Source organism: Megalopta genalis, chromosome 4, assembly GCF_051020955.1.
Source record: "Megalopta genalis isolate 19385.01 chromosome 4, iyMegGena1_principal, whole genome shotgun sequence".
Classification (NCBI taxonomy): Eukaryota; Metazoa; Arthropoda; class Insecta; order Hymenoptera; family Halictidae; genus Megalopta; species Megalopta genalis.
In genome coordinates, this window is record NC_135016.1 from 24,315,384 (window position 1) to 24,335,955 (window position 20,572).

At 45.3% G+C, this 20,572-nt stretch overlaps 1 protein-coding gene across 1 annotated transcript in view; it reads right to left on the minus strand.

Moving 5' to 3' along the window:
* LOC117223081 (RNA-binding protein MEX3B) overlaps positions 1-12,456 on the minus strand; it is a 129,712-nt gene extending 117,256 nt beyond the window's left edge. The window contains exon 1 of the mRNA XM_033475210.2: positions 10,799-12,456. Within this exon, the coding sequence (XP_033331101.1) occupies positions 10,799-11,099 (301 nt within the window). The 5' untranslated portion in view covers positions 11,100-12,456. The remainder of the gene's footprint in view (positions 1-10,798) is intronic.
* Between the last annotated feature and the right edge of the window lie 8,116 nt (positions 12,457-20,572).

A 20,572-nucleotide genomic window follows, 5' to 3' on the forward strand; every position in this document is an offset into this window, starting at 1 on the left:
TATGCAGCGTAAATTGTTCGTGTAATCTCCAGGAAAAGAGAGCGCGGTACTAGACCGTAGACTTTATGCGCTTGTGTCACAAGTGAGAACGTGAAACAGAGAACATCGAAGACACCGGAAGAATGTATAAGGAAACTGTTACATTGCTTCCAGTTTATTGAAAGCATTGAGACAGGAAAAACCATTTATTCGTCACTTTTTAAGAATGATTTGAATCGTTTGAAAATTGACATGCCCATATTTTTCTAATGTTTCTGCTGTTTTTTCTGTTCTACTCATTACTGTTATAAATGCATCAGAACTGCAATCCGACTGCAGTGGCGTGAATAATTACAGATTCGATGTAACTTTTATATTTCAGTGATATTTGGACAAAAACTTAACGAAATAACATCTTTGTATATTTCGATATCAGAATTCATAGAAAATAGAAATATAACAATATGATATTTTGTTAAGTTTTCGTTTGGATATCGATAACAATGTAAAAGTTACTTTGATCAAAGATACTTTTTAATAGAAACGGTCAGATTTGTATAAAAGAGATGAGGATAAAGCTACCATAAATGCATCAAAACTGCAATCCGACTGCAGTGGTGTGAATAATTACAGATTCGATGTAACTTTTATATTTCAGTGATATTTGGACAAAAACTTAACGAAGTAACATCTTTGTATATTTCGATATCAGAATCCATAGAAAATAGAAATATAACAATACGACATTTTGTTAAGTTTTCGTTTGGATATCGATAACAATGTAAAAGTTACTTCGATCAAAAATAATTTTTAATAGAAACGGTCAGATTTGTATAAAAGCGAAAAAAATGAAGCTACCATAAATTCTCGAAATCTGATAGCCCCGAAAGCTACTGCACTCGATGCACCGGCGAGGGGATGCAACGACTGGGAGAGCAGGAAGTTAGGGCTTTACATAAGAATAGGGAATCGTGTAGCAGCGTCGCGGGCCCGAAGAAAATCATCGAAAACGCGGGCAAGGGAGCGGGGGATTCGCGTTTCGTCCAACGTTATTAATCAAAGATACTTTTTAATAGAAACGGTCAGATTTGTATAAAAGCGAAAAAAATGAAGCTACCATAAATTCTCGAAATCTGATAGCCCCGAAAGCTACTGCACTCGATGCACCGGCGAGGGGGTGCAACGACTGGGAGAGCAGGAAGTTGGGACTTTACGTAATCGTGTAGCAGCGTCGCGGGCCCGAAGAAAATCATCGAAAACGCGGGCAAAGGGAGCGGGGGATTCGCGTTTCGTTCAACGTTATCTCGCATGTTACGTTTCACGCTCGGCCGGTGGTCGTGGCTCGAGAACAGATCCGCAGAATACTCTATTGAGGACGCAATCTCGTTAATTAAAATCACCTACGGGTCGGTGTGGTGGTGTGCGAGAGGCGATACGATATTCGTGGGGCGCGATATTGAAAATCGAGGACGACGCGACGTTAATGCTTCTCGAATAATACTAATTTCTTTCGGTGCGAAGTGCAGCGATCGTTGCAGAATCGTCGACGAGCACGGTCGCGCCTGTTGTTAAACTGTGCATCCATTTGTTTCGTATCATCATCATCGTCGTCGTCGTCGTCGTCGTCATCGCCAGATCGCGGATTTTATGGAGTTTTGACGAAAATTTCTAGGTTACATACAAAACTGCGAAAACATTGAAAGTATTCGAAAATATTTTCATATTGCGTGCGACTTGTTAAAGCGATTAAAAGAGATAAGATATTTTCACGCGCTTCTCGCAATAAACACTAAACTGATAGTTTACAAAAATAACGCAGAATTTACTTAAACCTCCCACCATTCTTATTTTCAACGTACGCTTGGCTTGAAAAATAAATTTAATCACGTGCTACGAAAGCGTCCCTGTAATTTCAGCAATTCTAAAATAACAGTCGTGAAACCGATCATTTTCCATGGTATAGGTTTAGCGTTTGCCTTAGAAAAATATTTCTCATCGTTGGAAAATCAGTTGACATAGTCAGATTGGTCCTCTTATCTTGCAGAAATGTTAATGATAATGTCGGTATAAACAAGATTCGACGATCGACAAGTATCGACGATCGGTTCCTCGTATAATTTTCAAGAAGAATTTCGCAGTCGCCTCGAATAATTATTTCGAACGATCAACGAGACGATCGATACTTCGAACAACGTTACGCCAAAAGCGATCGCAGGCGTGGAAATAATTATAAAATAAGATAACGCGTTGTTCGAGGTAATATTCCGGATAACGTTATTCCAGAAGCGATCGCAGGCGCGGAAATAATCGTGAAATAAAATAACGCGTTGCTCGGAATAATATTTCAAATAATGTCATTTGAAATTCGTCCGGCTCTGTGTTCGCAACGATTGCAGCGTTTCTCGGCGCGTATTGCCGATTATACGATGCGCGGATACGCAACAAATGGATACGCATCTTTACGGTCGCACGCACGCGTCCAGTGATTCTCAAACCGGCTAAGCTCGGGTTGACAGAGAGGATGCGAGAAAGCCTGGCCGAACGGAAGGGACGATAAGCACGTACGGAAATCCGCGGCGGGTCGTGAATTTAAAACGCGCGCAGTCTTGACATAGTTCTAACTATCCGAGACTCTAATGTTATTGAACGGTCAATATTAGCGCGCTTCACGTGATCACGGGGGGACCGATCGTACGGCTTCCTTTACACGCCATCGTTTTCCGCTCTCCGTCGAAGATAAATAGTAGACGGATTGATTTATTAAGGCGACCAGCCGGACAAATCGTTGCGATGCGCTCTCCCGGGCTTCGGCGAACACAGTATTTTTTGAAATGGATCGAAACGTTTCTTCGGAAAGTTAGATCGTGCATCGAAGACTTAAATAACGGGAAAAAGATGGAACGTACGCTCGGATTGAGTGCAATGTACATAAGATAATTATATGCTCGCCGCTGCTGGAATAAAATATGCCTAACGTCGGCGGTACGGCAAAATTTGTGCTCGAAGCGATAATATTCGAACCTGATGCTTGAAACGGAATAAGTTCTTTAACATTGCATTGAGTTTTATTAAGATGTAGGAGATTAATTAGATTGGCATTGCAATTCGCGTTGGGATCGTGGTGAAAATATTGTTCCGTCTGTCCGTAATTCCGTAAATTATTTGAAGCAATTTTAAATAGATCATTCTGTTTAGAAAGGTCTCCAAAATATTAGTAGGACTCACTTTAAATCTGAAGAAACGAAACGAGTCCCTTTGGTACAACGAAGGTTGTGCAATTGGGTGCAAAAAGAGGATCAAAGGATCCAGACAAAGATCCATTAAAATATGTATAAAAGAATAGATGAACAACTTGCCAAATGGAGCTGAACATCACCAGCTACGCGATCATTAAAACCGTCCAGCATCAGAATATTAAGAATACGTAGAAAAATGAAATTCGGACGAAATCTCTTGGAACATTCGGCAGATAAAGATCGACACGAAACCACAAAATCCACAAAAGAACTGCGAAAACGTAGCTTCGCCGAGGCCAAGAACGGCGGACAATAAAAATATTCGCGTTGAAAATTACAAGAATGTCTACGCATCGATGTCTCGTGCGACTTTCATCATCACCGTGAAAGTAAAGTATTCGATATATTGACTCGAGTCATGAAAGTAAAGTTAGTTCGCGAGATAGATACCTCACGATATACGTATACGTATGATAATTTCAACGCTAAAACTACCAGCTACTACGAAAGAAAACTTAACAGCCCTCTACAGGTTAAAGATCCGGCGTTCCTTCTTTTTAACGTAACTATTTTCCGCCGACAAAGTGCTATAAAAATGCATAAAATATCGTCTATGGTATAGCTAACTGCCCAGGGAATGCTTTTGGCACGAGCATGGCGACGCCGTTGCCAGGTACGCTATTCAGATATAATAAAACGTTATCGACCAGATACCGGGGACCAAGCAACGGGCTTCTCGTGGAAAATGATATCGGCGTAATATACCGGCCGAGCCATTGAACTCCATTAAAACGCAGGCTATATCATCCGAATCGTTATTTTCCAATTACGTAGTTAACGAGTACATTATTAATTAACGGTGTCCGATAACGGTTTAACGACGGTAAAAATTATTCAACGTCGATCCGGATAAGGAGAGGAATCCACGGATTATTTTTTCTTTTTTTATGGATTTCTAATTCGACGGAGAGAGAGAGAGAGAGAGAGAGAGAGAGAGAGAGAGAGAGCTCGCGCTCGATAGGGCCGAACAGCGAGCACGGTTTGGCGCGCGTCCAATTCCGCGTTTGCAAAATTGTATCTCGCGTGGTAGAATTGCGCGCGCGCGCGCGCACTTGCACGGGACGACAGATGCGCCGGTGTGGCCAGGAACGAGGCGTAGATGATCGATCGACGGCACGTGCTATCGATAGGCGTCCCTTCCGCGTATATTTACACGCGCTCCATATTCCGTTCGAATATCCGTGGAAAATATATGTGCGTCGAGAGAGAAAAAAAATTGAAATCCCATCGGTGTCGAGCGTCGAGCCGCGGCGCCCGTGGTCGCCGGAGAAATCGAAAAGTGTTTGTTAAACGAGGCGATTGGGAACACAGGCTCCGGGAAAAAAGAGTTCTTTGTGCTATCTCCAAGATTAATCGGTAAAAGCTCTCGGACCTCGCGGAGGTAGATGTAACGGAGGCCGCGGGGCTCGGTATTGATCGCCGCGATCGGAGTTACGAGATTATTTATCGCGGTGCACGATCTCTGACAGACGGCAAGATTTAAATGGCAAGCCACGTGGCGCCACGGCGCGGCCGCTCAGCTTTTCTTAATTTCAAAACACGTCACGGAACAAGTCGGGTCGCGTCCCACGGACTGCGAGTTTCGAATTTCTTAATAGAGGCGACAGTTTTTGCTCGCGAACGAAAGATTCGCTTCTCGCGGCGATCTCGTCTTTTACCGGTGAGTCGATAATATTTTCCCAAGAGGCGGCTGCAATCGAGTTGCATTTGGTACACGGCGTTGGATTTCGCTGCTTCGTCGGAAATCTTCGAGGACCAGTTCGAAACTAGACAGCATTGATATTGTTGTAAATTAAATCAACTTTACGGTATTTTTATCGCGGCGTTTAGAGTTGAAATGTAATGCAGCGTGTAAGTGCATCCGCGATCTTTACACGTTTTTATCGTTCTCGATTGTCTAAAACTCGCGTTTCGTCGGGTAATGCATCAAAATCTGGTTCCGCGCGAAGACGATAGTTATTACCGACGTGGTAATACAATTATCAATTGTACACAATTTAAGATATCGAATGAAAGACGGTAAATGAGTTCAAATATTGTTTTACTACTTTCTATTTATCTAAAACTATTAACTCTAGATTTACAGAGCGGAGATTTACGATTTTATTGCTGTATATAAATAAAATTATTTAAGTTGTTCCATATGTAGAGAGAAATAAAATCGTAAACGAGTCGAAGAAGAAATGAGTCAATTAAGACAATAAATAAATACCTATATATCTAGCGCCTGCGTCTAGCAATTAACGCAGACAATGTCCAGACTGCAACAAGATGTGCAATCTAGTAACAAGTTATACAATTAGACGGATCTTTATCCAAAATCGAAATTTGATGCATCGGTTAAAAACAAAACGAAAGTCGTTTAAAAATGCTTCCTATCTCCAATAATTTTAATTTTTAGACTAATTAAAATTAGCGTGTCGATATTCTCTTCTTTTAATCCATTTTAAATGTGGCCCCTTCATTTTCCTCGCAAATGCATAAAAACCGCAGTCTAGTTACGACATTACGCATCGGCGCAGTCCATGTACAGTAATGTCTCCCTAATTGACGCACAGATTGTCCACAAAAATGGACAATTAATTTATTTAATTATTTATTATTTTAATTTATTTTAATGGATTATTCGAGCCTTGCAACTCGTTTTTATAGTTGTTGACAACCACTGTGTGGTCCGTAGTCGATACATTAATGCTTCTATAGTGATAGCAATTCGAGTAATATAAGTAGATTGCAGATTTTGTTGCAAAATAAAAATGTTCCGCATCTTTTACAAAATACAAGAGCTAACTACGGTAAATTCTCCCCAATTGTCCTTCGGTTTGTAGACAAAAATGGACAATTTGGGAAGAGGAGATACGATTATTCGAGCCTTGCAACTCGTTTTTATAGTTGTTGACAATCGATAGCCATAAAAAACGAGCCGCAAGGCTCGCACAATCGAATCTCCTTTTCCAAAATTGTCCATTTTTGTGGACAATCCGAGCGTCAATTAAAGAAACAAATACTGTATCCTGAAATCAAATTGAAAGCGACGCAATCTCGACGCAGGTCCGCGAACGATCAGAATTCGAAACGGGCAAATATTAGATTGTAAACTATGAAACGAACGTTTTTCCTTAGTCTGTGTTCAGCTGCGACTGTGTTCATCGTAATGTGCGCTCGATATTTTTATTTATTAAATTTTAAAGGTATTCTTCTTACTCATTTCGTAAAATTTGTTTCGTGTTCGTGTCCCATTTTTGTTTTAATTTTTCTCCGAAATCAAATAGAAACAAAACGCGATTTACATCATTCAACGCCCGTTTCATAATTTCCAACCTAACACGTTCGCCAAACCGTTCTTAAACCCGACCCCACAAAATGTTCCCAGCACGGCGACTGTTATTTTTTAGTTCAACGGCAAGGATGCCAACGAGCTACTCGCGTCGCGAAGTATCGGAAGCAGCAGAGCGGGGTTGCATCGTCCGCGTCACGGGGAGATGTCTGTCGACTTTGTTTGCGTTCGGCGCCGTGCTTTGACATTCGGAAGGAAGGCCGGGGCTCGTAAAACTTTCAGCCGTGCGTTTTGTTTGAAATGTCCGAAGTTTAACGGTCCTCGAGGTTTCCGCGCCCTCGAGCGGGCCCGTCGGCCGCCGTAAACATCGTTTAATCGCAACACTGCCAGATAATAACAATTACCGTGGCCGGCGTAGGTGAACCGCGGGAAACGTTCGCAGCGAAATCACGCGGAATCGCGGTCGTTTCGATTCGGCCGCGCGAGCCGATAAACCGTCTCCTTAGCTTTCGCAGTTTCGCGAAACGCCTTTGCGGCCGCCATGATGGGACCCATTAGCGGGCGCGTCGTTCGAAACATCGGCCCGTTGTGTCCCGACCGAGTACAGGACCGCGGCTATTCCTGACACCTTTCCTGGAAACGGTGTCGTCGAGAGAAAAGAAGACGCGAGGTCGGCCGGCGCGGATGAAAGAACCGCGAGAGGCCGATTTCGCCGTTTCGGGGAACGCGGATCCGCTTTATTTACGAGACCGCGCCGATTTATGCGCAGACTTTGCGAAAATCCCGACGTTTGAACGGACCTCGGTTTCCCCGTCCCCCTCCTACACTGTTTCCCGATACTACGGAAGATGATAGGCGTCGTCGTCAAGGTAGTCGATGAACGGCCGCGACCTACAACAGGGTTCACTGCACGACGATTCACCGGGGCTCACCAAACAAATTTGCTTTTCGAAGTTAGATTGGTTTTAATTGCACCATTACTTGATACCGCGGCTCCTCGCAGCGTGCACGCTCACGCCCGTGCCAATGAACTGTCTGTCGGCTGGTGCTATACGCGGCGAGCAGATTCCGGGTAACGAGGAATGCAAAATAAAGTACTCGCCGCGACTTCGACTTACGTAAACGCGGCGACCGAAGTCCGCGCCCCTCCCGATACGGATCTTTGGGGATATTTTAGTGGAATTGGAGGATTCTTTAACCATTTGCGCTCTCGGAGCCATTTTAACCGTATAACTAAAATAATTCTTCCGATTTACAGTAGTTTTATATGACAAAGCGCATTTCGTGCATACGAAATCGAGTCTCGCGACGACTCGTACAACGGTTAAACTTTTAACAATTTTTGAGATCTAAACTTTGATAATATAAAAATGATTTTAGGACGTGAATTAACAACTTTTTGGTGGTGCCTCAGAGTCGCCACTCGAGTGCAAAGGGTTGACTCCCCGGACCATCGTTCGTGGTTACCATGACTGAAATTTATTTTTCCTGAATCCTTTCGTAACGGATGAAAGGAAATTTGTATTTGTTGCGTAGCTCGTTTGCTTCGTTGCTCGAATAAAAGAAAAACGAAATGCTGCTTCTGCTTAAGAGGAGAATTGGAATTCGTCGGGTTTTTCCGGAAACTGTTCTTTTTTTCTTTTGTGAATCAACTGCCACGGTATACCTGAGATTCACCCGCCCAATGGACCGTATCATTAGCGTGCATCTTCGGTGCACCTGCCTCCAGTATCGAATTTAAATAATACCATTCTTCTACGAATAGCACGGAATACAAATTTGCTGGTTTTCCCTTCCGGTGAAGTGTATTTTAAAATCATGGTCACGCCCACTGGATCGTTTATAGGTAATTTCACAGGATATACAGAATGAGAAAAATTGCGTGTGTTAAAAAACAAATGGTCGATTTACTCCTTTGTAGCGCATCTTCTAAAATTGGGGGCTAAGTATGAAAAAGCACGTTGTCGCTAATAGGAACTGAAATTGTTGGATGTTCGATGATAAAAGGGCTTGTTTTATAATGATAAAAAAATCGTAGAATTGCTCTAAGTAAATCCGAATAAATCCGAATAAATCCGAACACGATTTGCGGCCACCGTGATCTCACTCGGAAGTAACATTCGACACTCGCATCGGCAGTATCTGCGAAAGTGCACAACGAATATCGTTGTTGATGCGCGGCCGAACGATTCGTGTCGATCAACTAAGCTCTATACAATCATGATTTATCGAGTCATGATTTCGAGTTTACTTTTCGATTTTTAAATTTATCCAACGATAAATTGTTATTGATTTTGAAGGATGGCTCTCTCACGCGTTGCGTCGGTGCATACGGAGCGCCAATTTTTTCAATTATTGCTTCAATAACGAGTGCGATAACGGGAGATACGTTCTTTTCAGCGAATGTTTGTTCTGGACGAACGAAATGTACTAAAGAGAAAAGTTGAAACGCGAATTTCAATGTATTGGGTTGGCAACTAAGTAATTGCCGATTTCAGTTATAGATGTCTCTCACTCTCATTTCTATGATATCCGTAAATGTTATATTATAAAATTATTATTATTATTATGTTATTTTTTATTATCCGTGAATGTTAGCAACTGGATAAATTGAATGCAGCGGTCAAGGAAAAGCGACCAGAATTGGTCAATCGTAAAGGTGTCATTTTCCAGCAGGACAATGCCAGGCCGCACACGTCTTTGTCCACTCGGCAAAAATTCATGGATATTGGTTGGGAATCGATGTTACACCCACCATATAGCCCTGATCTCGCGCCATCGGATTACCACTTATTTCGATCCCTGGACAACTCCCTTCGTGGTAAAACTTTTAACGATGACGACGCTGTAAAATCTCACTTAACTCAGTTTTTAGCCGAAGAGGATCAGACTTTCTACGAGCGTGGAATTTTCAAGTTGTCAGAGAGACGGCAAAAGGTCATCGAACAAAATGGAAAATACATTACAGATCAAACTTCGTTCCAAGTAAAAAAAATTTGTTATATCATTGAACAAATCGGCCATTACTTAGTTGCCAACCCAATAGTTTCGAGATCGGTAACGAACGCCGCACTTTCGATAGCGATCGATCGAGATCGTAAGGTAACATACTATGCGATAGATCGTTCGGTAGTAGTTACTTTATTGACAAACACTGACTATGTATTGCCGATTGTGATAATCACCGTGTCGAATCTATCCTGTAGCTAAATAAGGAATTTCACCACATCCTGTTTCCCTGATCTAGCTTCGAGAACACTTTCCATTAAACATACGAATAAAATCGTTTAATTCAAGTTTTCGTGCACCCAATGCTCTACGCAGACACTGTTAATTGCCGACTAAATCGATCTATGAAAGAAGGATTTGGATGAAATTTTGTTGCATCGTAGAGTTACAATATCTGCGGTTACATCGAAGTTGCGGCAAATGATCGCGGATGGTATCAAAGTGCTCCCGCCGAGTACCATTACCGAAAGCTATGCGTTTACATAATGAAATTAAAATATACATTGTTTCGCTGACTGGGAAATAAATAGCTAAAATCGGTTTACAACAAAGTGCGTACTGCAAACATTATATACTAGACAACTGAATTTGTATACTTCGACGCGAATATCGCGCGGTGTACGAAATGAAATTATTTTTTCTTGTGGTTGATGTAACCAGAGAGTTAACATTAGCATTGAAAAACAACTCAATTTGGAGTGAAGTCGATTTTTTTGTATTTCTCTCAAGTTACCGCGCGACTAAAAACAAGATACATATTTACAATTTTCACTGTTTCACGAATCTGCAAAGTTTCATCCAAATCGAAAATCGGGCCACCCGTCACCGTTTATCCCGAGTCAACGAAATATCACGCATCCACGTTCGTCCTGCGTCAACCTTTTACAAGCCACGATTTATAACGAGCGCATAAACAATATTTTCTAATTATAAATGATTCACAGAGTAAGAGAAGTATAAAGCGGCATACTTCGTGTCTCGCAGAGTACAATGCATACCGTGTTAAAAAAACACGGGGCTACGCCACTGTCACCAGGGTCCATCCACGAAGTTATTTTTATATAACATTATAACGCTTCGCCGGCACGGAGAGCGTGTACCAGTGAACCGTAAAGGGTTAAAACATGCGACTCTGGGAGGAAAACCGACGACGAGAACGAACGTGTATGGCGGCCCCGATATCCGTAACGTTCCGCCATCGCGAAACACTCGCGACAGAGGTTATGTTTGCGCTTACCTTGTCGGCCGACGATCTCCGCCACGTGCTCGCTGCTAGGCACCGGCACGCACTCGGTCATGTTCTGGCTCTTCTTCGAACGTGCCTCCTCGAAAACGCCAGCCGGTGTCGTTTGCAGAGGGTCCGGGTCGTTGGCTGTTCCGGTGCCGGTTCCTGTGCCGGTGCCCGGGCATCCGGTAGTACCCTCGAGACCGAGCATAGATAATTCCAATGCCAATTGCAAGGCCCGTTGGTCCTCGAGGGAAGCGGCAGCACCGCCATTGGCGCCGCGATCCATTTCGCTGAACAAACTGGTCGGCATTATGCTGTTCGATTCAAAGTTCTCGCGTATCTGTCGCACCGGCAATGTCAATGATAACGTGTGTGTGTATGACGTTCGTGTTCGCACAGGATATTCCTAACCACAGTATATATCTCGGGTAATTCACCGATCCTCGCACTGGATCTCTCCTCCGGTCCGTAGCTTAGCTGGATCTCTTTGCAATCCGTGCGTCGTCGATCGGTGTTACCTTCGGTCGCTTTTTCGTACGATCGAAGGGCGTTTATATCCACGATAATACAAAGTCTCTGCTTTCTCGAAACGATCGGCTACAACAATGTAAAACACACACGCGAGGGCGCGCGCTGGGCTGTACACCGCACACACACAGACACGATTATTTAAGGACGAAGGACTAGAGTGGCGTGGTTTGTCACGCGAGACCCGTGGCCGTTACCGTGGAGAAACGTGCAGCAGGGAAAAGAGAAAAACCAACGATGCACCGTACAAAAATAAAATCGTCGACTCGCCGGTGATCGTTTTTTATCTGTGTTGCTCCTTTTTTCGTCCGGGGTCCCTCCTACTCGGTGCGGCGCGGCGCACGATACTCAGCCGCACGGCGTGAGTGTTGCTCGCACACTGGAAACGTGTGGGCTACCCGCTCGTAATCTCGTGTCTCGTCCACGATCGCACGTCCTCTTCCCGTCGATCGTTCTCTCACACTCGCGCGCGCGCTTTCTTTCACCGCGTGGTAATGCCAGCCACGAAAATGGCCTTCTCGATATTCGCACTGGTCGTAGCAGTTCGTAAACGATATTCGTGTTTCGAGAACGCGCGACTAGCAACCGTCAAACTCGTCGTCTGCCGATACTCGTGCTTTCCTTTCCTCGCGTATTTCTGTAGATTAACTGGTATATATATATACATATATTTATATGCTTGTATACATATATAAGTATATATATATATAGAATAAGAATTCGTTCGTTCGTCTTTTCCTCCGTGTATCAATCCTGTGTGTCTCTCGTTCGCTCTCTCTCTCTCTCTCTCTCGTTCTCGCCTTCGACTGAACGACGTAACCTAACGTAACGTAACGGCGCGTGTATCACGTTGTGGGAGCCTCGTCACCGGCCGACTGACTAAAGCGTCCGAGAGCGTCGTCGCGCGACTGAAGCACTGAAAACGGAGGCAAGGGGCGCCGCGCTCTCTCTTTCGTTCCTTCTTTCTCTCTTCGCCTCGCGTTCTATCCGTCTTTCTCTCTCTGTCACTCTCTCTCTCTTTCTCCCTCACTCGCTGTCTCTCCCTCACCGCGATCTTTCCTTTCGAAGGCAGGCGCGTGCAACTACCCTCTCGCTCCTGTTACCTCTGCGACTGACTGCGACGTACTGCGACTGCGGGTGCTACAGCCGGCGCGCCGCCATGTGCCGGACGCCGGCTATGCGCCGCACCGATTGGCCGGCCCGGTCACGTGGCCACGTACCACCCCTCCCCACCACTCCACGACCAACCGGCGTACAAAGTGCGAGCGCACCTACCGGCCGAGAGCGCCGCGCTTCGTTCGCCTCCGGATACGGGCGCGTGCACTCGTCTCTACCGGCTTGCAACCCCCTCCGTATTACCGCTCGACGCGCTCGTGCTCGTTCTCGTTCTCGTTCTCGTTCTCGTGCCTCGAGCCTTCGCGAAGTTTCCCTATGGATCCGCGGCTGGAACGCCGGCTGCACCACCGATTTTCCACGGCGGTGATTGCGAGCCCGGGACACCCAGCCGGGGATCGTAGCTCCATCTAGCCGCGGCCGAGCGAGACGTCTGAACCGAAGGGTTGCTCTTTCATTTCTGTCGGCGTCACTTTGTTTAATCGAATTATTCGCTAACCGTTGTTCAAGCGTGCTTTTTAATTAGAATGTTATTGTTCGTTTCTTCCCGCAAAAACAAACGGACAGGTTTTTTCGTAAAAAGAAAAATAGAGAAAAGAGAGACGAATATTCTTCCCGTTTCCCCGCTTGGTCGGTATCGTGTGTTTCTTTTCGAAACGTACGCACGTACATGCGCGCGCTTGTAAAATTTACATTTCAATAGCAACTTTGATAAGTACGATCGAATGTGTGTGTGTGTGTGTGTGCGTGGCTCGGCTCGGCTCGGCTCGGCTCGACGGTTCGATTTATCCCCGGCCGCTCGTTCCAGCCGACTCCCAGCGACGATACCGCGTTTCCCATGAACGCTCGCCGGCAAGCATCGCATCGGTGTCGTTCACTGCGAACCACGCGATACAACACCCTTTTCTCGCCGCGGACCCGTCAACGACCTCCGCCGATGCATATAGGGTGCCTAGCAAACGTGCTCCGCCAGGTACTTTTTCGAGGTGCGTGCAGTCATTGCAGCAACATCCGCGGCGCAAGGGAAATGCAACAGGAAGGAAATTTACGACTCCCGAGAAATAATAGCAAGGCATCGTTCGAGTCGTAAACCGTAGTTGGATCGTTTGAGACTCTATCACGCCGTAAATTAGACACGACGTCAAGAGTATTTCAAAGGAAATCTCGACCGGTCCGCGGTATTGATACGAAAGTAGGATCCTTCGCCAAGGACTGCGCTGGATTTTGTTACGATTTAATTATACCCCGTGTCCCGCGATAAGCATTTACGATCCCGGCCGCCCCTCTTTGCCCATACATTTTTGCCCGTTTTTTGGTTCGATCATTAGTAGAGATTAGCCCACTTTGAAAATTGCTTACAACCTTGTGCCGCGGTTGTTAACCCGTCGTTGTTCGAACGGCCGGCGATACGAAATTTTCAAAGTCGGACTTTTATTCGGACCCGGTGCACGATGGATATATCCTCGGCAAACTAGTTTCTGCGGGGATCGTGTCTCTCTCCGAGCCCATCTCGTCCGAACACGTTGCGCCAATGTAATCGCTGTAAAATGATTATCCTTCTGTAATCGAGGCATCGAGAATATCCCTCGCTCCGAATCGGTCAAGCTAGAGGTTCGATTCCTCCGATCTATCGTCCTTGAACTCCGTCGGCGATGATTCCACGGAGCGAGTCCCGCGGCCGTGTTGCGTGCGAATCGTCGCCGATCGCGGATCGACGACGGCCGATGTTGCAATTTCTCGAACGCCCGGCAATTAACATAAGCGTAAATTCTGGGGAAAAAAGGGCGGATCGTTAATTCTTGCAGAAAAACCCATTAAAATTCCATTCTCATCGGGGATTGCAAAAACCCGTGGGTCGTTACATGTGCGTTGAAGAGCACGCCTTAATAAAAGGACATCCTCCCCTCTTGTTCGCGCGGGGTTCTCTCTTTAAAGGAGCGCCCCGATAAATTTTTAAAAGGAACCAGTTCGGGGCACGTATAAAGCCGACGCGCGACGCAAGAAACGCCTGTGTCTTCCTCCTTTCTTTCTAATTGTCGAAGGTGGCCCGATACGACAGGGGAGCGAGAAATAATTACTTTAGCCGATACCTGTAACCTCTTAATAATCGGCGAAATCACGGTTCCGCAAAAACCGCACCTGCGCCGTTCGCCGGAGCTTCATCGAGTGTGAAAAGGGGAATTCGGGTCTAAACCGATCTAAATGCACCGCGGACCTTGAACCGAGGTGCAACCGTGATCCATTGTTCTCTGCCGACGACCCTTCTCGTCCTCTCCCGAAGAACCGACCGATTGCTCGATTTTTAGCCGGGCCCACACGATCGAGACGGCGTCCTCCATTCTCGAGGACAGCCCGAAACGCGCTTCGGAATAATTCCGGAATAATCACAAAAACTTTTTACTACCCGCGCCCCTACCCGGTATCTCGAATACGAAATATAAAATATTAACGTTTATGGACGATCACCGGGCCAAAATTTGAACGCTTTTAACGTCGCGTCGCTGTAAAATTTTTATCAATCGCCCGGATTATCAGCGTCGCGGGAACGAAAGGAACGAGGAAAAAAGAAAGAAAAATAAAATAAGAGAAGGAAGAGGCACGCCGTATTATGCGACTCACTTACGCCTTACACCTGTCGGTCGGACGATAAATCACGATAATATTCCTTCACCTCAATTATGTCTTATAAAAGTCTTGCGGTCCCGACTGTATAAAAATTCGTCGACCGTTTTCGTTTACCTGTTCAAAATTATGTTAAGAGGCGCGTAATAAATTATCCAGGTACAAAAATCTGTGAAACGGCACCGTGAAAAATTCTGGAAACCTGCTCGCCGCTCGTCACGGCCACTCATTCGACAAATTACCTTCTGCCGACGAGGAAAGAACAAAGCTGTATCCCCGGCGGTGCGTCCGAAAACTTTCTCGCGAACGGAATAACTACGTGAGCTCGTTCGGCAAAGGCGACTAATTTTGTTTCTCATCGTTCGCCGAAAGCAACGACCCGTGCACGCTCTCTCAAGGCTGTCTCGGGACGCCACCTTTTGCCACGAGCACCTGCCGACTTCTGGCGAGCTCGTGCTCTCTCAACCCGCTCGTAAATACCTCGGAGTTATCGTGTACATGCTTTCCGAAACTACATTCGCGTTTGTCTCTTTTTATCGATGCGACGATGAGCGCCCCGATTCGGGCCCCGAGACCGTGCCCAATTTACGGCCGAGCCCGTAAACGTGGCAGCGCGTGCACCCCGTCGCAGGGTTGGTTCCACCCTCCTCCCCGCTCGCAACATATGCGCACCGTCGCTCGTACCGCTTGACACCCGAGTGTGAAAATAACGTGTGCGCGCACGTGCGTGTCAGCCGCTTATTCATCGATATAATTGCCTCGGTAATCACCGTGTAATCAGCTGATAATCGATGACAGCTATAATTCTGATATAATTGCGGCGAAACTGTCGAACCTTGCCCAAGCTAGTTTCGGAACTACCCCGAACGTATACGAATCTCTGTGCCGCTTTTCGAGCAAGAATGAACGATCGTTGCGCATTTCGCTGGAGCTACCGGATGTCCCTTAAATAAACCTTGAATAAAATGCGCTTAAACTTTTGAATAGTTCAGTATATAAAAGACTCGAAATATCGACGAAGTAACCGATCTAACATTTCTAGGCAAACCTTAAAATGGAGATAATGGAATTATATATAATAATGGAATTTTCCTTGGATCTTCGCAGCTTTAGACAATTTAAGAACTTTGTTACGAAGAATAACTTTTTTGCAAAAATCAGCATTCTGAGCTTCTTTTTTTAGCATCTAATTGACAGATATACAATGTTGTCTATGATTATGCTTTTGTGACAAAAATAGGTATTTGAAATCTAAAGCAATGCAAATTTTGACAGAATTTATCTATGACCAAGACATCTGCTATTTTCAACTCACTGAAATTATCAAAGAGAAGAAGAAACATAAATTTCGTTCGTGTTCGTCGCAATCGAAGAAGACAATTTTTATTTTGCATACAGATCCACGATCTAACGATCAATTAACACGCTTTCGTGTACCAACTAAATCTTGTCGATCTGTAGTGACAAATTATTTCTTTTTAGCGTGGTTTAGACAATTTTCTATTAGATTCGTATCATCGTGACATATTCGAATTAATCTATTTCTACGAGGATTTATCGACCGCTGAACGGTTACAAAAATAATCGCAAGACGTCCACGAATCGTCAAAGATCCGTTGCTACGAGAATCTAAAACTATCCGATAGTTGTCCCGGAAAAATTGATCTAACGATTAATTGACACGCTTTTCTATACCAAATATATCTTGTCGATCTATAGAGACAAATTATTTCTTTTTAGCGTGGTTTAGACAATTTTCTCTACAGGTTCATGAATTCTTTTCGACTAGATTCATATCATCGTGACACATTCGAATTAATCTATTTCTACGAGGATTTATCGACCGCTGAACGGTTACAAAAATAATCGCAAGACGTCCACGAATCGTCAAAGATCCGTTGCTACGAGAATCTAAAACTATCCGATAGTTGTCCCGGAAAAATTGATCTAACGATTAATTGACACGCTTTTCTATACCAAATATATCTTGTCGATCTATAGAGACAAATTATTTCTTTTTAGCGTGGTTTAGACAATTTTCTCTACAGGTTCATGAATTCTTTTCGACTAGATTCATATCATCGTGACACATTCGAATTAATCTATTTCTACGAGGATTTATCGACCGCTGAACGGTTACAAAAATAATCGCAAGAAGTCCACGAATCGTCAAAGATCCGTTGCTACGAGAATCTAAGACTATCCGATAGTTGTCCCGGAAAAATGGCATGTATATCGGTGCAAAATTTCTGCCGACGATTCGGTAGACCGAGGTGGACGAATTCGAAAGTTCCTGGTAAACGACGCGGACCGCTTGTATGCAAATAATCAGTAGGCCCGCGCGGTTTAAGGTGGCAGGTGTGCCTACAATGTAAAGGTTTAATCAGGCCAGGCGTAAGATTGGCTGGGTTTTTCGCGGAATCCAATTACGAATATCAGAAAAAAGCAGAACGAATTCTGGCCGGGGCGATGCCACGCGGAGCTTTCCAATCGTTCACCGGACCGTTCGCCGGGCTACTTCGAATTTCTCGTTACGCCGCGGCTACCATTTTCGCAGATTCACCGTGATCTTGTTACGAAAAAAGGCCCAGGCCTCGAGACAAGATATTGCAACACGATACCGTTCGGACGGTCCCGTGACGTACCGCGCCGCGCCGAGACCTGCGAGGCGATCGACGCGACGCGACGCGGCGCGTATTCTCGGCGTCGCGGCTTATTACGAGCAATAACGATCCGGTCCGCGGCGCGTTTATATCTTATCAGGCCTGATGTTATACATTACCGAGTGTAATGGCATACTTTGAACAAAAAAAAAAAAGGAAAAAAGAAAAAAGAAACGCGCATCTTTGCGCGCGGCAGGAATGAAGCGGTTCCTAGCCTTGGATCGAGCGGCGCGACCGGCGCGAGAGAGCGAGCGCGTGGATTACAGGCGTTCCCGAAACGCGGCGATCGGCTCGATAGATTTCCATCAGCCGAGCAAGCTAATAATTACGGTAACGAATATAACAGCTCCGGCGACGAGCGGAGGTTCGACGGATGGGGAGGGGGAGACTCGGCGACCGGCGGACCGATGGGCCCGTGCTCCCGTAAAGTGTCCTCGGGCCCGTGTAAGGACCCTTCCGAGGCGAATGCACACGAAGCTGGCGGCAAGGGGGCGACGCTGGTCGCCGGCACGCGCATAGTCGGGCTCCGGGGCCCGGCGCCAGCAGCCCGTCCTCTTTGCGTTCAACTTAATAACGAACGGAACAGTTTCTGGCCGGCCGGCGCATTAACTAACTCCTCTTCGGCGTTCCGCGTCGTTCGTCGTATTTTTAGCGCGTGCAACCGGTTGCCTTCCACGGTGATCATTGTCGTTGCTTTGCGAAACTGCTGCAACTCCTGTGGAGCGCGGCTCGCCGCGCGCCGTGTCCTCACCGTCTCCGCAGGCCAATATACGCTCGCCGCGCGCGCGCGCGCGCGCCCGCGCGTACACGCTCGGGCGTCCCCTGGATACACCTTGACGATTTTTCTGCGTCGCGCGAGGTCCCGTGCCCGTGGCTACGTGTCTGAGTGCCCACCACCACCACGTTTTCGATCTGTACACGCGTGCACGCGGGCTCGTTCGAACACGAGCGCTCGTTATACCGGATCGTTCGTGTTCGCCGCGCGGCTCTCTGTGTGCCCCGGCACACGGCCGCGTGTGCACGTATACGAGAGAGATATGTACGCGCACGAGCCAAGCCGAGAGAGAATATTTCGTTCGATTTCGATCGCCGGGGTGCAATGGGGGAGAACCGCATTGCTGGCCTCTGAGTCGGTCGCGACTACGAGGACGGCGACGGCGACGACAACACCGGCTGCGCCGGCCGGCCGCGCGGTGGGGTGAACAAGTGACGAGGTTGTGTCAAAATCAAAGAACATAGAAATCGGATGAAGCGACGATCTTTCTTACGTTAATGCTGGAACGTTGCGGAATAAGGGAACAGGAATGGAGGGAATGCGGTATGAATAGTTTTCAACCTTGATAATTTTATATTGATATATATTATTATATATTGATACATTTGATATATATATTTTGATATATATTTGATATATATATTGATATATATTTGATATATATTTGATATATATATTGATATATATTTGATATATATATATTTTGATATGTATTTGATATATATTTGATATATATTTGATATATATATTGATATATATTTGATATATATATTTTGATATATATTTGATATATATTTGATATATATATATCACATTTTGATATATTTCAAGTTCAAATTGTGATTTATCCGATACAGTAATGTCTCCCTAATTGACGCTCGGATTGTAGACAAAGATGGTCAATTTGGGGAGAGGAAACACGATTGTTTAAACACGCCTTGCGGCTCGGTTTTATAGTTATTGACAATCGGTAATTATAAAGAAACGAACCACAAGGTTCGAATAATCGCGTCTACTCTTTCCAAATTGTCTATTTTAGTGCACAATTTGGGCGACAATTAGGGAGACATTACTGTACCGTGTACAGTTTTGTGACATGTTGTGCATCGTTTTCATCATAGATTTTGACACGCCGATGTCAAATCCGATCGCAAAATTTATCGACCGTATCAGAATTTTCAGAAGAAATCAGCGGGTTATCGTTTCGACGAAAAAATCACGATTACGTTAGTTTTTTCACTGGAAGCGATTTTTTTCAATATCCTGAAGTGGCGGACACATTTTGCGATCGGATTTGAAATCGACGCGTCGAAATCTACGGGAAACGGTGTATAACCCGACATAAAAAATATCTAACTGTACACGGTATTAACCCTCTGCACTCGAAGCTAATATAATAGCTAATAAAGATATAAAATGATTTCCCTAACTTATAGTATTTCTATTTTTTATGACAAAATCCATTCGATGCATACGAAATTGACTCTTGGGACTCGCAAAGAACAGTTACACTCTTTTCTCAATTTTGTTAAGTCTACACTTTGTTAATAACAAAATTATCTTAAACCGTGATCCAACGAATTTTAGCGGTGCTTCAGAGTCACCACTCGAGTGCGAAGGGTTAAATAAATGACAATTTGGAAAATTTCACGTTCGATACACATTTTCAAGGTTAAAAGATGTTCGTACCACGTTCTCTCTAGTCTCGCCTTATTCTGAAACATTTCGGCTCAAACGTGGAAGGAGATCGTCGCCTTATCTCGTTTTTATCGAAAGTACTTTGATTCCGATACAACTTGGTCGCTTCACCCCACTGTGCGGCGGTGCTGGCGGTGCTGGTGGCGACGCACGCCTTGCCGCTGAACAACGTGTCCGAAGGACAGGGCCGTATTGCCACTTCCGAGCACCCACTCGATACGCGGGCCGTTCGTGTCCTCGTGTCCTCCGAGTGGCCAGACGAGAAACGCAACTTGTCGCTCGCCTCGCCGCGATTCTAGGCAACGATCGTTCGGCGGACACGCGAGGGTAGACGTGCAGACCCGCGGAGACGTCGCGCCGCACCGTGTCAAGGAGCATCCTTGT